The following is a 20,568-nucleotide window of genomic DNA, read 5'->3' as shown; positions in this document are numbered from 1 at the left end:
TAAGGATTTCTAAGTAAAACAGATTTTTCTATATCCCAAGTAAGTTGATTAGGGAAGCCTATCTTTGAAATCAAAAAAATATTGACACCGCTAAGAATTTCAGGATATTTTAATTGCTTTACATCTATGGAAAAACGAACGTTGTAAATTTTATGTTGTCGAAAATTAGTACAGATCTGCAAAATTAATTATCTTATATGGCGTTAATCTCGCCCGTGATTTATGCGTTCCTTGTAATTATTACACCTGAATTCACTGTAACTTTTAATTTATGAAAACCGTATGATTATTTTTATTCACAAACATTACGATGAGGTCTCATAGTGTGCGTGGACGCTCAGGGTCCCAAAAATCTATTCATAGACAATACTTGAGTGAGTGTGAACCAATCACAAAGCTCTATTCAACGCTGTGCGTTCGACTTTGCAAAGCGTTGCTGCTTCACTTAAGCAGGTATCGTTTGTGAATACGGGTGAAAGACTCTACATTGGAAAAACCGAACTTTCCGGTACGTAAAACCGTAACAAACAAATTTAAATATTATATAACTCAAAGGTGACTGACTGACTGACATAGTGATCCATCAACGCACAGCCCAAATCACTGGACGGATCGGGCTGAAATTTGGCATGCAGGTAGATGTTATGACGTAGGCACCCGCTAAGAAAGGATTTTACAAAACTTCACCCCTAAGGGGGTAAAACGCGTACGAAGTCGTGGGATAAATTTAGGTGCTATATCCCGCATTAACAATATTAATCCCGCTCTTAAAAAGTGCTTAGCAGGTTGAACAAAACTCGTAGATTGAAGTCTGATTGATCACGTTCGTTAATTTGATGGGGTCAAAGTTGTTGGAGTGTACCTTTGATGTTTCATAATAGAGATAAAAAGGTTTTTTGATGACTTTTAATTAGGTAGGAGCTACATGATAAAGGTCAAAAAAGCTACTTAGGTTTGCTTAAAGACTGCTTTGTAGGTATGCCGGTGAAATAGATGTCAAAGTGGAACAATGTAATATGTAGGTTAACTTTCACACTAAAACCACTGAAAGTTTAATAAAGTTTGGTAAGTATATGTAGAAGTAGTACTGAAAAACCTAGAAGTTATTTTTTTATGCATGACAAGGCAGTCCGGTTGACCGCAATCGCAACTGGTGTTAAGTGAGATGTAGTCTAGGATGATACATAATAATATCTGCCCTGTAAGTGCCTATTCACTCTCGCCTTGAAAAGGCCCGGAATATAGTGTTCAGGAAAGACAGCAGCAGGCAGTTGATACTGAAATAGGATATTCAAAACACAATTTCTCATGTATTCACAAAATAAACAACTACTAACTCTCGTCCTTAAAGTATGTATAATTTAATATCCAGTTCACTATCGCATCGTCCATACTCTCCAGGGCTATGTATAGCAACCAATTTAATCTATCGAACGAAGAACGGCGCAAACTCTATTACATATTTCCGAAATAAAGTTGCCGTTTTCGAAACGTTAACGATATGTGCGATAAATTTTTAATAAAGTAAATTTTGATGGCGACCAGCTCTATGGTGGCCCAAGTATTTAAGCTTTTCAAGTTTCAATAACTATTTTAGAATACACTCTCACACACTTTTGTCCATATCAATTTCATTCTGCATGAGTCATGCCAGGCCTGGCTCACTCCGCGCGGTACATCCGATAATTACCTACAGCGAAGCGCCCCGCCGGCGGGTATTATATCAGTCGAGTGTCACGCGCGCGCTCGTCAGGACGCTGGCGTGCGTTGTAGTATGATTATAATTCTATGATCGAAGTATTATTTAAAAATGGACATAAAGAGAAAGAAATATTGTGCGGCGTTCGGGTGTGTAAATTCGAAAAGTAATCTACCGGATTCATCTTTTTTTTCGCTTCCCAAAGATGCTGAAAGGTATGTTGGCCATGTAGGTAATCAATAATTCTTAGGATAGTATAGGAACCTAACCTACTATGTTATATTCGCATATATCTACCTAAACAAATAAGAAAATTATATCAGATTGTATGCTATTTAATAGAAAATGTATAATGTCATACAGGTATTACACTGGGCTCTGTCAGTTTACACTAGTAATTGGGACCTCATGTAATACCTGTATGACATTCAGATTTCACCATGGTTTTCGTAGTTTTCATACGTATTTCCACAATCAGTGATACTCAGATAATAAAACAGTTCAAATCCCAAAACGAATAATAAGAAAGGCTTATAGAAATCGTTTATATTTTAGTAAAAATTTCATTATTACTAACCACTTGTTCCCGGTCGCGGCGCCGTCGCTAGTTCAATTAAAGATAAAAATATATAAATGTCACTTCACTAGCCAATCACAGCTAAGAATGATGGACAGATGCACCATCTAACTAACTAACGTAAAAGTTCTGGTAAATTTCAACAGATAGCGTTGATTTATATTTTTTTGTTTTATGTAATAAATATATGACGCCAGGCCCCAGGAGGTTAAATCGTCTTGCGGAGTAATCCTACTTATTCTGTGGTCATGCTAAATCTATTTTTTTTTTTATCCATTACGAGGAAGCTCTTGGCCTGTATCTCACCTGATGGTAAGTGACGATCAGGCCGAAGGTGGAAGCGAGCTTCACCCGGAATCCTCAACCACGGAGGAACTGGCATTTTCACAAGGCTAAGTAGCACGTGGGCATGAAATATCAAAACGCGGCTCTACCTTAAAATAATACCTTAAAATGTGGCATAGGACTTTACTTGTTTGAGGACTTATTACAGTCGATTGAAAAAAAATTCAGTTTTTAGGAGGAAGTGTTGATTAACTTTTAGACTTTTTCAAAATCAGCAGGGCCGTATTTGGCTTACCGCCCTGGTCCCTGTGCATCTAAGGATCATTTGCCTTTTTCGGTTTTTTAAAAAGGGAGGTAGGCACATATGTACTCAGTGTGCCCAGTGGAAGGAAGAGTCTAGAAGTCAGCAGTATTAACTGGTATTTAGTTATACTAGCGCATTTCTTGTAGCTCGCACCGCCAGCCAGCGACAGCTGACACGGCCGCTCCCGGCGGTGCCGTTTACCGCCCGATGACATTTATAGCTGTATCGGACTGCACGTAAATATAATTTACGCCCGGAAAATCGCTTAAAAATGAAATAGAAACATATGCAGCGTTTTATGTTTTATTCATACACCGTAACGTATCTTGAGACGGTTCAAATGTTAAGTAAATGGATTTAACTAAGGCTGGGTTGCACCATCTTACGTTAGTTTTGAGAACCGTCAAAAATCTGTCAAACTCCATACAAAATACACCGGTTATCGTTAAAGTTACGGTTAAAATAGGGTGGTGCAACTCAGCCTAAGTCTCATATTATTTTTCGTTGCCATTTAATCCTAAGTCTTAAGTCTCAATTCACCACTTCCTTGCCAAGCATTCAATTGCTCCGTAAAAAACAGTAATTAAATAATAGGGCGAAGACATTTTACCTACGTTTCTGCTGTTAGTTTCTTCACCGAATATTCTGCTTTCAATTTCAAAGATTAACCACTTAATCATGTTGATAATGATCCAAAGATAGTCAGGTTATAAGGTCAAGAATATTTAGGGAAACATGCCAGTGCTGATACATATAGCCTAGCACTTAAAATAAGAAAAATGAATATAATATTTTTCTAAGAGCGTATAACAATTTCATACATTTTGCACCACAAACATTTCTGAATATAAGTAACTTTTCAGACACAGTCTATCAGTCACGGGGCTCATAATTAAACTGACGGAAGTATACCATACTGGGACTTATTTTAAAAGCTCTTTGGGCCAGAAAATTACCTGTCGTGTGCATTAGTGCCCGACGTATGAGAAAACGTGTTGGCGGCGGTGAACGAACGAAACGTAAAAGTACCCTTTTGAATCAATAGGTACTTACTACCGAATGTCAACTAAACAGTTTTAATGCAATCTATACTGATATTATAAATGCGAAAGTAACTCTGTCTGTCTTTCTCTCTTTCACGCCTAAACCACTGAACCGATTTTGATGAAAGGCATAGAGATAGTTTCAATCCCGGGAAAGGACATAGGATAGTTTTCATCTTGGTTTTTGTAACAGGAACGCGCGCGATATTTTTTTCTGTGACAGACAAAATTCCACGCGGGCGAAGCCGCGGGCTGAAAGCTAGTAGGTAACTCATAAACGCGCTTATAAAAACTCTATAAAGTGTCAGTGTTAGTGATCATGCGTCGTCTTCAGAAAGTATTTTCTGCAAAACTACTGAAAAAAACTTACTTTGTGCTGATATGGCGGTGGCTTTTTTAAACGCTCTACGACAATCGTTACGCAGAAGTAGTAGTAGAATCAAATTAGTGTACAAAATGTATACTAACTTTTTATAAATACTAAGTTCTAATGCCGCGATGTTACTGCAAATAATTTTGGCGCAAAACTGGCCTACAATTTTTTATGAGGTGAAAATGTTAAACCTGATTAAAGTTTTCTCATAAAAAGATCATTCTAAACTTTTTCCTTTTCCAGTTGGTAAGTAAGTATTCATCAAAATTTTGGCATAGAAAAAGCAAAATGATGGATCCAAATTTAGATGTTCCTGGTTGAAGTTAAAATGGAAAATACGTATTTATTAACATTACATTAGGAAACTTGCAGTATAATTTAGTGGGTATTTACTTTACATGTAAACTAGGGATTTCTAGTGGTTTTGCATGCATGGAGTAGTTTTATTAGGTATTTTGCTTTTATAGATATAGATTTATGAAATGTTTACTGTTACTAATTTACATACTCGTACTTAAATAACGATTTAATTAAAGTTTTTTTAAATGCATAATAAGACAAATATTTGACCGCAATCGCACCTGGTGTTAAATGAGATACAGTCTGGGATGCATATATATCTGCCTTGTAAGTGCCTATTCATTGTCCCTTGAAAACAAGCACTCAAAAATAGTTCAATGAATTGAGCGAATCAAGAGTAATTAAAACTACATTTGTAGTTAAATCAGTTCATCATTTCACTTTTCTAAATACCCTCTGGCCCTAATTTCCCGATCAGTCTGTATGTACCTAAACTTTCTAAAATAAATATAGTACTTTGTACCGTGACCGGGCCGGACCGGGTGTTTAGCTAAGTCAATAACGGCAATACCTCTCCCGGGCCGGTACAGGTGCTCGGACCTGGAAGTTTCCCGAACACTCATCCATTACCCGGGATACCCGGCTTATTGTCCTTACAAATTAATAACGGACTCTTTTTGTTTGCATCTTATTAGCTTCGAAATTTAGATTTATGCCCGAATTTACTGCGCAAAGAAATAATAATTTATGACGTCATTTGCGTCGTCCAGATAATAAGAATCTCTGTTTGGACGCCGGATTGGGCCATAATAATGTTTGTTTGATTAATTGAGGATAGCAAGTTAGTTTAATTTTATATGGGTCGATTTATTACCGGGATCGTAACGGTGTCCGGAAAACGTGCGTATTTTTTCACTCAAGTCATCATTCTTTGGTAGGTACCTAATAGGAGATTCTTAATAATAAATTGTTACAACTTTTAATGGGTGTACCTTTAAATTTTATACGTACCTCTAAACACAGTTTATCTTATATCTACTATGGGGCAAACATTAGCAAACAAATATTGATAACACTATCTGAGACTCTAATCAGATACTGATGATTCCAAACCACAAAAAAACTAAGATCCTGGTAAAAGTTTGAAACTATTAGTAATCGAGAAAAATGCACATATTTTTTTAGATAGAGTAATCGAAAGCTTTATGCTGATAGCTGTGTTCGACAGCATTTGTTGGAATTTGGTTATAACAGTATCTACTAACTACAAAATAAGTAACTTCGTAACACATTTCGTGAAATAGGACAGATAGGTACTACTAACAGAGTAAGTACCAACAAATATTGTTTCCCCAAGAGAAAGCCTCAAATATTCACTCCAATTTATTCCTCCCTTAAATAAAGCAACACTTTAACCGGGCGATCTCCGTAATAACTGTAAATCTTAGTTTTATCATCCGGCCCCGGGTACACATCTCATGAAAAAAATATATTGCAATACAAAGGCCCTACGCAGAGCGTTTCCCTAATGTTGGCCATGAATACTCTACCTTGGATGGCGTTATGCCAAAACTCCGATTGACATTTATTCATTTTCAAACTCTGCTATAGTCTGGTCTGTGAGCACGTAGAATTTTGTCCAATGACCCCAAGCTACCCATCCTTATCGCTCGCGCGTAATTATGTTGCTGTCGCGCTCGCACACTTACTGCCGGCCGCCCGTCCCACAGTCGCGACAGCAATATTTACACGCGAGCGATAAGGATGGGTAGCTTGGGGTCATTGGACAAAATTATACGTGCTTACAGATCGCACATTAGGTGCTTACTGGAATTTATTTTTAATCAAAAATAAATTTAGTTTTAATTAATTATTTATTAGTCTCAAATTTTAGACTAATTACTTCACCTGTCTCATTATTTTTTTGCCCTACCAGCATTTATTTATTAGTCTTCTGCCACGGCTACATTTTAATTAACGTAAAACGCTATTCTTTTGTATAATAAACTGTTCTCCATTATTAAGTTACTCCTATTTTTAAATAAGAGTAATGGTCCCTAGAGAAAGATATCCATTTCATAGGAAGTGAGTTCGTCTTCGCTGGAATTAGATGTCTGAAAGCATTACATTTGTGCTTATCAAAGCAAATTATAATATTCTATAAATAAAATATTATATTAGGACCCGTATTGTGTTAAAATCGTCGCAATGGATACTGTCAATAAGAAATTAACAGTATTATAAGTAGAGCATCGAAACTTTACTTTTATTTTTACGTTCGAATTCTATGATCTGAGTTCGAAACAAACTTTCTGTGATTCGTGAAAAAGTGCAAAATTACATGGGTAGACTAAAACAACGCACACTATGCATGATTCTGGCTTGCTTTTTATCTCTAGAGCATAACCAGGCATAAATCCCTAAATTGATAACTTTAGATCGAGTTTTTTTTTCGGATATTTTGTTTTTTGTTTAACCTAAATAATAAATTAATACAAAAATAAAATAATATTCTGGTTCCTTTCAGCATAACAGTTGACAAGCGTGCGGGAGCCAATGGCCGCGTACAGTCGGCCGCAACACCTTTCATTCCGTTTATAGCGCCCTCTGGTGCTATAGTGCGCTAGTGCTATAGCGGAATAGTGCTCGCGCTCAAGTGTTTAACATAATCACGCCGTTGCTTGATCTTGGTCAGTGGAGGGGTGAAATTAATTGAGTGATAAAAACAAGCGTAACTTTGTGGGGTAACTCAAATCTTTCATGAATTTTCTTCAGAGTTTTCCGAACTTTCAAGAAGAGAATCACGATTATGAACTTTTACGAGTAAAAAATCTATGTAATCAAAAAATTTGGCACCTGTTTAAAAATGACTAGATTTGTTAGTCCTTGTACACCCAAGCGTTATTTAACTTACTATTGCCATATGATTTTATATTTTTAGAGATTATACTCGTATTTGGTCGTATTATTTAACTGATTTTTATTTCTTGCGTAAATAGTTATAAAATTTTTGCTAAGTGATACCTTAGCGCAAAAGAAACTAAGCTCAAGACTTATGACACAAAATTAAAAGCACTACTTAATGATTCCCAAAAGGCAAAGCCTTCATTACTCAGACAGCAATTAAGCGCTGTTCAAGAGAACTGACTATTTATTTTCATTATACCAAAGGACAATATTGTTCGAGATCACTTCGCAGTCGTTTATAGTCTGGGAAAAATAGGGAGATGGAAGATGAAGCGATTCATACTCATAATGTCGGAGAAATAATTAGTTTTCATTATTCAAGGCCCGCGGAGGCATTATGGCCGTCGTATTACGTAATGCGATTGCCATCAGCTGGAATGCTTTGTACTTTTCTTCTCTGTTGAAAACAGCAGGGGGCACGATTAGAGATGTGCCGCTGAGAAAGTTCTCGTTCCCGGCAATATTCCCAGTGAGAATATTCTCGAGAACCGAGAACGCTCCCGGGAATATTCTCAGTGTTCTCGTTATAATACATTTAGTTTTAATTTAAATTTTGTTGTTTATGTGATATTATTTGTAATGTTTCGAAACTGGGCGTTAAGACTAGTCGTTATAAACAAGGCATGACATGTGTGAGTGAGATATTGCTGTCTTGCTCACTCTTTTCGTGGCGAACGCGTACCGCGGCTTTAGGACTCGGCTACGGTATTTGAACATCAGTGTGCCTCTGAGTTTTAAGGCCCTTGCCACCCTAGCGGATTGCAAGCGGATTCAAAGCGGATTTAAAGCGGAGCGGCAACGCGACGGAGACGCCGCGTGAAAATATCGTGAAGCTTCCCGAAGGCTGCCCAGCCGAGCTGGATTCGATGATTGACCTTTTTTCGAAGTTGAACCTACCTAACTAGACTTTTTGTCCCAGGTATACATTATTGTCAACAACTTCGAGTGTAGTCTCCAGCTTTTAGAGGAGTGGGTGCAACACGGTCTTTAGACATGATTTTTAAATCTTGTCCATGTTCATTTTGAGACCCACTCGTTGAGAGACTCTATTGAGGCCATCGAGCATTGTGCCTAGATCGTCCACGATCTCGGCCATGACTACGATATCGTCTGTTGTCTGGGTGATGTGCTCGCCGTTGATATTTATGCTGAATCCGCTCTAGAAAATCAATTTGATACAGAAACTGCGATTACTGTAGAACGATAATACAAAGAAATTTACAATAATTTAGTTACGTATCGCATTTTATGAAAAAAAAATACATGAAAAAGCTAGGGTGGCAAACAGGTTTTTGTATGAAAGGTAAAAAAGGACTATTTTTAAAATATCTAAATATTTGGTAATAAGTAGGATTATAGCTATAATTCTTCGTTATCTTAAAGATTAATATTCATCCTTCAAAATTGTGTGTGTGTTTTTTTTGTGTGATGATTTATAAATATAAAACTTTTGAACTGTTTCAAAGCACACTTTTTTTTTTCAAAATGTACATTTTTTTTGAGAAATACTCAAATAATATTGATAATTATCAAAAAAGAGGGATTCTTCATAATTTTCCTTTGCCATGTCCAATACCTATGATTGACAGCCATAAATACCTAAGCACCATTACCATTACCAATACCAATTTTCGAATTTATATTTTAGACATTTTCTAATAAATAAAATTTCAGGAAACCTCTGGATGCAAGCCGCTTTGAACTAGAAATCATTGGAAGAGACCTATTTTTAGCAGGGGACGTCTTATGGCTTAACTGATGATGATGAAAATACTTTTTATCCGACTACGCCAGAAGGAGGGTTATGTTTTTTTCTTATTTCTACTATAAAAAATCTAAGGTACTTAAACATTATAATCGCAATCGTTTTCCAGAATACGGCGGTGGGATACGACGCTTTTTATTGACGACCTCCGAGCCGAGTGGCCGTCTATAATAACCATCTACTACATCTACCTACGTAGTTGCAATAGACTTCATTTGCATAGACTAGTAGAATTCTTAACGCATTTGATGGTACTTTAGTAGAGAGGACACTCTGTGGTCCCGAAGGTTTAGGATTCGATTCTCAAGAATACAAATAAATAAAATACCTCTCTGTAGAAATTTGCTCTGTAAAACGTTGTCAAAATAAAATTGGTTGGCTATCTGTCAAAATTATAGGCAATAGCCTTGTCAAATAACTTGCTGCTCGGTTTAAAGTTGGAGGCATCGTCCTAAGTTCGGTGGTCATTCGTTTAAATTAGCCCTAAGTCCAAAATGCGGTTGGGGCCATCGGTCAGCCCGACCAGCGCGGCCACGTAATCCGGCCCGCCGCGTCGGCCACGGATAGGGTTACCAGATTCAAAAATATTTCAGTAGTGCTAACAGATTTTTATTATTAAGTTCTTTATTCTTTATTTTCATTAAGCCAAAAGCCTTTGTTTTTTTAATTGGTTATCCTTGTTAAGCTTGCACTGGAGTTGAGCCTGAATTTAGAATTCCATATGTGAATGAATGCAAATGAGTCAAAATTTAACTTTAATATATTAAAGACTTTTCATCAATTACCACTCCTTTGCGTCGCGCAGTCGGGTAAAAAAGGGGCATGTTACTTTTAGTGGCAAATCTCCGCTAGGGAGCTAGGTACCTAGTTATGGAACACCACTGAATCACTTCATGAATAAATAAATATCCATAAAAATGCTGTCGCCTGGTCACCCCAGCCAAAAATGGTTAGAGTACACTAAATGTACGACATTTAGTAAACCAGATGTTTAGTACAGACACCGTTGTTCAATAAACTAAAACTACTAGCAGAGGATACGAATTACAAACATCTTTATTAAATGAAATATCGCATGAAATGAAATATGTAACTATAGAAGTGTATAATTCAAGGGTACTATGACTATGAAAGTACATTTAAGAATATGATTAATCAAAGATACAATGTTAACAATTATAAAGTAGCTTTTAAGTTGAGAAATAATAATTTTGATTTAAAACACTTCAAGTTCCGCTTGAAAGAATCTGCCTGTTAGTCCTTAAAAATTCAAAGTAAGTAACACTAAAGCTCGCGATTTTACAGCGTTCAATATTGGATCCGAATTGGATTCAAACCTACAATGGCCACCAAAATTGCGATCATGGGAACCTTTGTTTATATTATTAATTTGGTGCATTGCTTAGCTGAGCTATTTTCAATTAACAGCAATAACTGGACAGTAAATCTCGGTGGGGACCAGCTATGCGATGATTGCGGTCGCCATCAGTCATAGTCCGTCATCGGACACATTATTAAACTGATTTATGGTTTAATATACGCCGGTATTAAGCTACCTACATTCTGAGGTTGTTACTGGTTAGGTATTAATGTGATTCCATTCCTATTTCACGTTTTCTAAACATCAATTGCTGCAGTGTTTGTTTGTGGATCGATCCTAACAATATTTAGACATACATTTTCATACGAGACCATAATGGTTCGCACCTTCAAAAATAATGATCCCATCATGTAGAGCGGTCTGTGACTTAGGCCAAGGACCCTTTCCCATACTTTTATACATATCCCAAATATAACTTTCCCTACACAATAAGTAACAGAATCATCTCAAAACTCTCGATACGTGTAATTAACGGAAAGCTAAAAATAATATCCAATGCGAGAAATAATATCGAGCGCGATATCGCTCCGAGCGAGGTAATGGCGTGTTAAATTAATGCCCTCCAGTTTTTGACAGTTTTCTATTAACCCCGCGAATTACCTACAAGAACCACTCCGCTAAATGGTTAATTGCGATCTCGTGGTATTGGCACAGATTGTTAGATAGTATTGCTCATTGGAGCTGTCGAGAAACAAAAATATAGTAGACTAGCGGCCGCCCGCGACTTCGTACGCGTGGATCCCGCATTACCCCCTTAGGGATGGAGTTTCGTAAAATCCTTTCTTAGCGGATGCCTACGTCATAACATCTTCCTGCATGCCAAATTTCAGCCCGATCCGTCCAGTGGTTTGGGCTGTGCGTTGATAGATCACTATGTCAGTCAGTCAGTCAGTTAGCCAGTCAGTCAGTCACCTTTGAGTTATATTATACAGTGTGAGTCACGTTAAAAACCTTGTATGTATAAACCTTCCATGAAACTTGTTTATGTTTGTTGCCAATAGATGTCACTGTACTTTGAGACGCGTAAAGCTGTACCGCGGTGTCCAGATTTTTTTCCCTGGCTTTATATATAGATGACCCACGCTGAACTGTCCCGCCAAACTCAATGACAGGGGGGCGCTACCATCGTTCAACTATATGGTTTCCAACATGGCAAAAATCGGAACTAGCGATTCGGTATTGACGGTGGCGCCCCACTGTCAATGTCATGCACAGGACAGTTCAGTATTTTGGAACTATACCTGGAGTATTTTGACATCTGTGAACCATTGACAACCTGTGTCAAGCAATAAATTGTCACCTTAATATTGACGTCTTATTTATACCTAGATAAGAGTCCCTTAAGTGCGCCGAGAGTATCCGTGGTTTATTCATGGTCCTGTCGAGTCGGATATCATCAGGAAGCTAATGTCCATTGGGCACTGGTAACGGTGCAGGTGCCGGGATCACACTTTGTGCATTTTTGGAGGGGGGTGACGTCCTGGACAGTGGATCGCTGTCGCAAACAGGACAGGTGAAGAAGCTGGGTCAGCTAGGAGCTGCTGACACCAGTTTGACAGTACCAGCTGTGGTGCTGTCAGGGCAACCAACTGGTTGAGGAAGATCAGGAGATGATGATGGTGGTGCTGCGCTGAGGTGGTGCCATCTGGTGGAGACACGGTCGGAGCCCTAAGGAGTTCGTCTTGGAGCCCTAAGCAGTTCTTGTCGGAGCCCGAAAGGAGTTCGGGTTCGGAGCCCGAAGGAGTTCGTGTTTGATGAAGAGTTCGCCGTCTATTGTGATAGTGTGTGAGTGAAACGGATACAACTGTGAGTACTCTTTTGGCATTTTATTATTGAGAAGAAGATTGAAGGATTTTGGACTTTATTTACACTGGTAGTTTAACTTACAAAAATTTAATTGTTTACATTGACTTAGAAAAATTTTAGATTAATATTTTAGGACTTAGAATAGTTTTGAAAAAGCGGTTGCTACGGGGAACCTATGCCCGTTTTCTGTCAGAGTTGTCAAACACTTAGAATTTTTTACTATTTTTGGAGTTTTGTTTACATTTCAATTTAACTGTCATTTATGATGGAACGTTTAGAGAACTGTCAGTTTGACCTTGCGTCAAGAATAGAAAAATCAAAAGTCAATTTCATAAAAAGTTCTAAAGATCGTTTGACAAAGGAGTATTTAGAGGGAAAGTTGGAACTTCTTGAAGGTTTGTGGAATGAATTTCTGTTGGGTCATAGGGAATTGTTGCGCACTACGGAACCTAAAGTGTTATCTGAGTCTAGGTATATGCAAAGCGATACTTATGACAAAGCAGAAGATTGTTACATCGATTATAAATGTAGATTGAAAGGAGCTTTAGCTAAATTCTTTATAATCCCAAGTTCGTCCAACAATGATTCCAACCAGCCCACGATACAGGCGCCTAATGTCAAACTACCAAAAGTGAATATTCCGATCTTCTCAGGAAAGTACTCGGAATGGAACACCTTCCGAGACTTATTCCAGTCTTTGATACATACGAACAAGACACTAGGAAATGCTCAAAAATTATTGTATTTAAAGGGGTACTTACAGGGTGAAGCCGAGCAACTTTTATGTAACATTCCGATTACCGATAGTAATTACGAGCATTGTTGGGGCTTATTAGACGAGAGGTACAACAACAAACGGTACATCTGTCATCACATTTTGAAGAGACTACTAAGCCAGAAAAATGTAACTTGTGAGTCGGCTAGTGGTTTGAAAGGTCTGATGGACACCACAAATGATTGTTTGTCCGCTCTGTCTAATATTGGCATAGATACAAGCACCTGGGACGTGCTGGTAATTCATATAATAACTTTGAAGTTGGACCCTGAATCAAAAAGGCAATGGGAGTTTAGCATCGCGGATAATAACTCTACCGAGCTACCAACTTACGATCAGTTCGAACAGTTTCTTAAAAACCGTTACCGCGCCCTTGAGTTTTTGAGTTCAGAGTCCAAACCAATTCCTAACAAAAACTTGCCTGTTAGTCAAATTAAGGCCATGCACGTTACCACGTTAGTCTGTCCCTTTTGTAAGAAGGAGCACAAATTGAGCACGTGTAAGGGTTTTAGGGATACGTCTGTGGATTTACGTCGCGAATTTGTTGCTTCTCACAATGTTTGCTTTTGTTGTCTCGGAAACAATCACTCTGCCAAATTCTGCCACAGCAAATACAAGTGTCGCATATGCAAGAGAAAGCACCACGCTCTGCTGCATCCTACAAACAAAATTGCTGCTAAGGAACCCCAAAACGGGGAGGTTACGGCTGACAACAAGAAAGTTGATGCTGTTATTTCCTGCACGTCTACAAGAAGCACTGTGGATTGTAGCCAGGTATTGCTAGCGACGGCACTTGTAGATACTGTTTCTAAATACGGCCAAACTTACACGGTTCGTTCTCTACTGGATCAAGGATCCCAATCCTCTTTTATTACAGAGGCCATGGTTGAATTATTGGGTTTGAAGAAGATACCAGCTAGAGGGCATGTAGTAGGAGTAGGTGGCACGAACGGGCTCACGACAAGATCGATGGTAGAAATAAAAATAGCATCACGGGTTGATCCAAACTTTATTATGACGGTGAATGCTTACGTACTAGGGTCCATCACTTCGATTTTGCCTAGCCAAAAGATAACAGCGGAGGAGTGGAAGGAGCTTGAGAACATTGTCCTCGCGGATCCGAGCTATTATACTTCTAACAGTGTAGATTTGTTGTTGGGGTCAGAAGTATATAGCCGGGTTATTCAAAATGGAGTCATCAAGGGACCGCTTGGTTCACCACTTGCTCAGTGTTCGTCATTGGGGTGGATTCTGTCTGGTGTTGTTCACACGCCCATGAAGCACTCTGAAACAATAAAAGTGATGCACTGTAGCGTGGAGGATAATCAGCTTCAAAGAAAATGTCGTAAGCTAGAAGATGACATGCCGTGGCCAAAGAAAAGAATGTCTACAGAAAATGAGGAGACACGTGAAGGATACTTTACCAGAACTACTCATAGAGATGACACTGATCGACACATTGTGCGTTGTCTTCCGTTGAAAGATGAAGATCCCGATGAGAAGAATTCCCGGCAAACACCTGAAAAAAGAATGTATTCATTAACACGTAGACTGAAAAATGGCGATCTGAAACAGAAATACACAGAGGTAGTTAGTGAATATGTTGACATGAATTTGGATCTCGGTGAAGATTCTTCAACGGCGGCTGAGAAGATACTGTCAGACTTTCATGTGGACGATCTCATGATGGGTTGCGGAACTATCGATCAAGGGAGTCAACTTTACAGAAAAATGAATATGACGTTAGGTAAAGAAGAATGTAGCAAACGCACCACGATTTTCGCGCTGAGAAGGGTCGCTTGTCGCTAATTGACCAACTTCCAAAGCTTTGTTCAATCGTTTAATAGAAATTGTTCGCTTTCGACGCAAAGACGGTAAATCTTGCATAGAATATTCATGTTCGATTGATTTAGATTTAGATTTTCTTAACGTTTTTCGCGTCGAACGTTTGCTTAAGAGTGACATTTTACTTTATAAATACTAAATGTAAAAGTGTAAAACGAAATATGAAATTAATAAAAAATATTAATTTTACTCAGTGTGTTACCACCCTAACGCTTGACTAGACAAAAACGTGCGGCCGCTGTGGAATGCAGCTGCGAGTTGAATTGATGATGCACACACGCATACAGGTTACGCACAATAATGATAACAAGTGGCCGATATTTAAATGATACGTTACGCTAAACGTTACAGGTACGATTACAAGATACAAAATGACGACTGTAAATATTACAAGTTAGCGTATTCAAAATACGAAATATAAAAATTGTTTACGTTAATTTGAACTGAACTACGATAAAATATTTTACTTTTAAAATGTTGTTCGTAGTTGCTTGGCGCTGGATCGGTGCGATAAGTACGAGAGATCACCGGTGGGCGCGGAACAATGCAACTACCCGAAAGTAAAAATAAAAATGTAGGAATGTAGTTTCGATATTTAAACGATATTACAATATGTTTTAGATATTGTACGATAAATAAAACGATTACAACAAATGTACTAGATGAATGTGGATGAATGTAGTGTCTATAAATAGAATTAATGTAAGCCGATGAATAAATTAAGCACCGATTAATGATGAAAGATTGCTTAATTTGATCCTACAATAATTCAAGACAATACTTAACGATGTTTAACGATAGGAATTCGGATAAATACGATATTACTGATGTGACCCGTAAGCACTGATACCGCACGATGTTGGATTAAGTAAATACTGATTAAATAGATTAACTCTGCAACCAATAACCGATGAATGAAATGAATAGATTTTACTAATTGCCGAGTATTTCAACCAGAAATACCACGATATTTGGAACGCGATACAGTACAATTTACAGGTGCTAGGTGGAAACTGTCCCGGGTTTCGGCACCAAAAAGGATGTAGCAAACGCACCACGATTAAAAGGCGATTGGTGGCTTCCTGCTACACCTGGATCAAACCGTAGAAGGCTTGCCGGTAAAAAAGGGATCGATGTTCTGTACGAGCAGTACGCAATGACAAAATACTATGCACTCACGTACCTTGAGTAGATCGTTGACAGTTCCACCTCGAGTATGGGCAGCAGCAGTTGGGAATTCCTTCGGTTTCTAGCACATTTGGGCGTGTAGATGATGAGGTAAGTTGAGATCACATGGGAGGGTGACTAGCACACGCGTCGACGGGCCCGTTAGATTCGAATAGAATATGGCGATGTGACCGATGCGGCCTCCAAAGCGTGACTGCCCTCAAGTTGTCAATAAAAATCCAACTCGAAGGACGGAGCGCATAAGCAGCCTAGTTTGACTGCGTTTTGTCACTACATCGATACTTATGCAGAGACATCGATACCCGCGATTATTATGAAAATTAAACGAAAAGTTACGATGACGGAACAAAGAATGTGTGTTGCAAAATTTGACTACTAACAATGAAGATTTGGTAAAGGCAATGAAAGAGGGTGGTAAAGTAAGTCAACGGAAAGGAAACGAAGAAGGGCTGAAAAGGAAAGCTAATGAAATAATAAAAAGTGGTGGTATTACCTGGAGCCGTAGTGAAGATGTATACCGCTACAAGGTCGACGTGCAGACCTACGAAGAACCTGAAACAAAAAGAAAGGTTAGAAATAAAAAAAGGATACGCTTGAGAAACGCAATGGGTATTCAACAACAGTAGAGATATAGAAGGCTATGGGTTGAATAGTATAGTTGCATGCCAATCTGGATACTTGAGTGCTGATGTTGAAATGTAAAAAATGTGTACTTATCCAAACGTATTTCTCTCCGGTTCTTGATCCTTTTCTAATGTGAACATGTTGAAAGTTGGTTGGAGACTTGAAAACTCACAGGCTTATGAACGTCGCGCCATAAAGAAAAACATAGAGGTGGACTATGTTAATTCGTCAACCTAACAGTTGGCGATTAGTTGTCATAAAGGAGGACAACTAGCTACGGGTCTTGGCTCAGTGGCAGGGTGATTGTGGTCCATCCCGGTAACGACAATGTTTAAGTTGTACAGTTTCTAGGTAAAAGATTTGGTCTCCTTCCTAAAGCTGAATAATTTTAGTTTATTTAGTTTTAAGGTTTTGAGTATATTTAATATGTTTTTGTTATTTTACGGTACAAGGGTTTTTTACATGGTTTATTTTTATTTTATTGTTGATGTGTACCGTAACATGTTTCATGGTGGGCGATGCATTCGCATTAAGTTTCATTGGATTGTTTTTTCCTGTTGTTAAGGACCTAGGACGGTCCTTGGTGGGCGATATGTATAAACCTTCCATGAAACTTGTTTATGTTTGTTGCCAATAGATGTCACTGTACTTTGAGACGCGTAAAGCTGTACCGCGGTGTCCAGATTTTTTTCCCTGGCTTTATATACCTGGAGTATTTTGACATCTGTGAACCATTGACAACCTGTGTCAAGCAATAAATTGTCACCTTAATATTGACGTCTTATTTATACCTAGATAAGAGTCCCTTAAGTGCGCCGAGAGTATCCGTGGTTTATTCAGTGTACATATGAAAATAGATGAAACTAGACCTATTTTTATCGACAAAAAAGAGGTCAAAAAATTTTTGAGATTTTTTTTTAATTTTTTATAGAATTTTTTTTCTTTCAATTACTTATTGTAAAGAAAACATAATAACTTTTAAACTAAGCGGTATATCTTAATAAAATAAAAACAGTAATAATGCTTAATAACAAGCAATACTAAAAAAATACATAAAATACACAAAAAAGGCCAACAAGTAATAAAAAAATTATACTTTTTGAAAAAAATCCGCTTAAAAATTCGTGTTTTTTTGGTTATTTGATAAATTTCTCCAAAAAATGCCCCTATAACCGGTAGTTTTTATTACTTTGTATTATTCTCTATCGTATTACCTTCGCAAAACGAAAAATCGCATGTCTCTATNAAAAGGGGTTCCCAAAGTAGGGGGCGTCCACTCTGAGAGAATACATTACAGACTGCTCTATACGACAAATAAATAATCTGGACTAGAGCGCGTCTCAAATAAGCCTTAAGTGAATGAATGGTAAGTCAAAATTACTTTGTTTAAGGCTTTTCATAAAATAGGGGCATGTTACATTTAAAGTAGATTGTGCTATGGCGGTTAAGGAACACCACTAAGTCACTTCATAAATAAATAAAACAATATCCATAAGAATGCTGTCGCCTGGTCACCCCAGCCAAAAATGGTTAGAGTACACTAAATGTACGACATTTAGTAAACCAGATGTTTAGCACAGACACCGTTGTTCAATAAACTAAAACTACTAGTTGAGAATGCGAATTTAAAACGTCTTTATTACTCGTAGATTAAATATTGCATGAAATGAAATATTATGTTCTAGCTATAGGTTTATAACTTAAGGGCACTACAAAGGTACATTTAAGAATATGATTAATCAAAGATACAATGTTAACGATTACAAAGTAGCTCAACGGTTGAGAAATAATAATTTTGATTTAAAACACTTCAAGTTCCGCTTGAATGAGTCTACCTGTTAGTCTTTAAAAAATCAAAGTAAGTTACGAGCTTTAGCTCGCGATTTTACAGCGTTCAATATTGGATCCGAATTGGATTCAAACCGACAATGGCCACCGAAATTGCGATCAGGGGAACCTTTGTTTGTATTATTAATTTGGTGCATTGCTTAGCTGAGCTATTTTCAATTAACAGCAATAACTGGACAGTAAATCTCGGTGGGGACCAGCTATGCGATGATTGCGGTCGCCATCAGTCATAGTCCGTCATCGGACACATTATTAAACTGATTTATGGTTTAATATACGCCGGTAGCTACCTACATTCTGAGGTTGTTACTGGTTAGGTATATGTGATTCCATTCCTATTTCACGTTTTCTAAACATCAATTGTGCAGTGTTTGTGGGGATCAATCCTTACAATACATATTTAAGCACACATTTTCATACAAGACCATAATGGATTCAAAAATTCAAAAAGAATCGTTTCCAATCATGTAGAGCGGTCTGTGACTAAGGCCAACCTTAATATCTTTGTGGACCCTTTCCCATACTTTTACATATACCAAATATAACTTGCCCTACACAATAAGTAACAGAATCATCTCAAAACTTCCGATACGTATAATTAACGGAAAGCTAAAAATAATATCCAATGCGAGAAATAATATCGAGCGCGATATCGCTCCGAGCCGAGGTAATGGCGTGTTAAATTAATGCCCTCCAGTTTTTGACAGTTTTCTATTAACCCCGCGAATTACCTACAAGAACCACTCCGCTAAATGGTTAATTGCGATGTCGAGGTATTGGCACAGATTGTTAGATAGTATTGCTCATTGGAGCTGTCGAGAAACAAAAATATAGTAGACTAGCGGCCGCCCGCGACTTCGTACTCGTGGATCCCGTTTTACCCCCTTAAGGGTGAAGTTTCGTAAAATCCTTTCTTAGCGGATGTCTACGTCATAACATCTACCTGCATGCCAAATTTCAGCCCGATCCGTCCAGTGGTTTGGGCTGTGCGTTGATAGATCACTATGTCAGTCAGTCAGTCAGTTAGCCAGTCAGTCAGTCACCTTTGAGTTATATTATATTTAGACTTACACCCGTATTCACAAACAATGCTTGCTTTAGTGAAGCATAGTCTGTGATTGGTTCGTGTGTCACCATTATTCGTGCGTCCACGCGCACTGTGAGACTTCATAGTAATGTTTGTGAATACGGGCATTACTAAGTAAATTTTATTGCTGCTCTAATGTTAAATGAAACTTTAAGTACATAGGCATTTAACATTTTCTGTTTACACAATATTATTGTATGCATGCGGTGTTTGCATCTAGGAGGTTTTACATTATTAATGCCAACTAAGTTAAGTTTATTTTATGTATGTAACTCTGTAAAACCAGTTTAGCAGACCTAATAAAAAAAATAAAAATACTGGGTACTTCTTTTCTTTCAGGCAATCAAATTGCAATAAGCTTCCGATTAAACCCGATTGGATTGATTAGATTATTGTTACAGTATATTTTGCTGTTCATTATCAAACAACAACAATACTTCAAACAATAAAATATATCAAATTAATTGATAAACATGTGTATTGTTTCGTTCGGTTCCAAAATTCTTGGCTTCAATTGGAGTGAAAATACATTTTCGAATGTATAATACAAGTCGCATAATAATATCAATGAGTTTCTCTCCGCCAATCTAGATAAGAGATCATCGTACGGCTTTCTTGTTGTCACTATCTTGAGCCTCTCATCTTTATCAACGTCCTTCAAAGTAATATCAGCTGATTGCGAAACTTATCTTGATATTTGG

At 37.8% G+C, this 20,568-nt stretch overlaps 1 protein-coding gene across 1 annotated transcript; it reads left to right on the top strand.

Moving 5' to 3' along the window:
- The first annotated feature begins 12,975 nt into the window (after positions 1-12,975).
- LOC114364051 (uncharacterized) lies at positions 12,976-15,084 on the top strand. Its single transcript, XM_028320033.1, has one exon. The coding sequence runs from the start codon at positions 12,976-12,978 to the stop codon at positions 15,082-15,084; it is 2,109 nt and encodes a 702-aa protein (XP_028175834.1).
- Positions 15,085-20,568: the final 5,484 nt, after the last annotated feature.

This window comes from Ostrinia furnacalis, unplaced genomic scaffold (assembly GCF_004193835.3).
Source record: "Ostrinia furnacalis isolate ACB-3 unplaced genomic scaffold, ASM419383v2 OfSCF7341, whole genome shotgun sequence".
Taxonomy (NCBI): domain Eukaryota; kingdom Metazoa; phylum Arthropoda; class Insecta; order Lepidoptera; family Crambidae; genus Ostrinia; species Ostrinia furnacalis.
The sequence above is the reverse complement of the archived record's forward strand: the minus strand, read 5'-3'. Positions and strand labels throughout refer to the sequence as shown.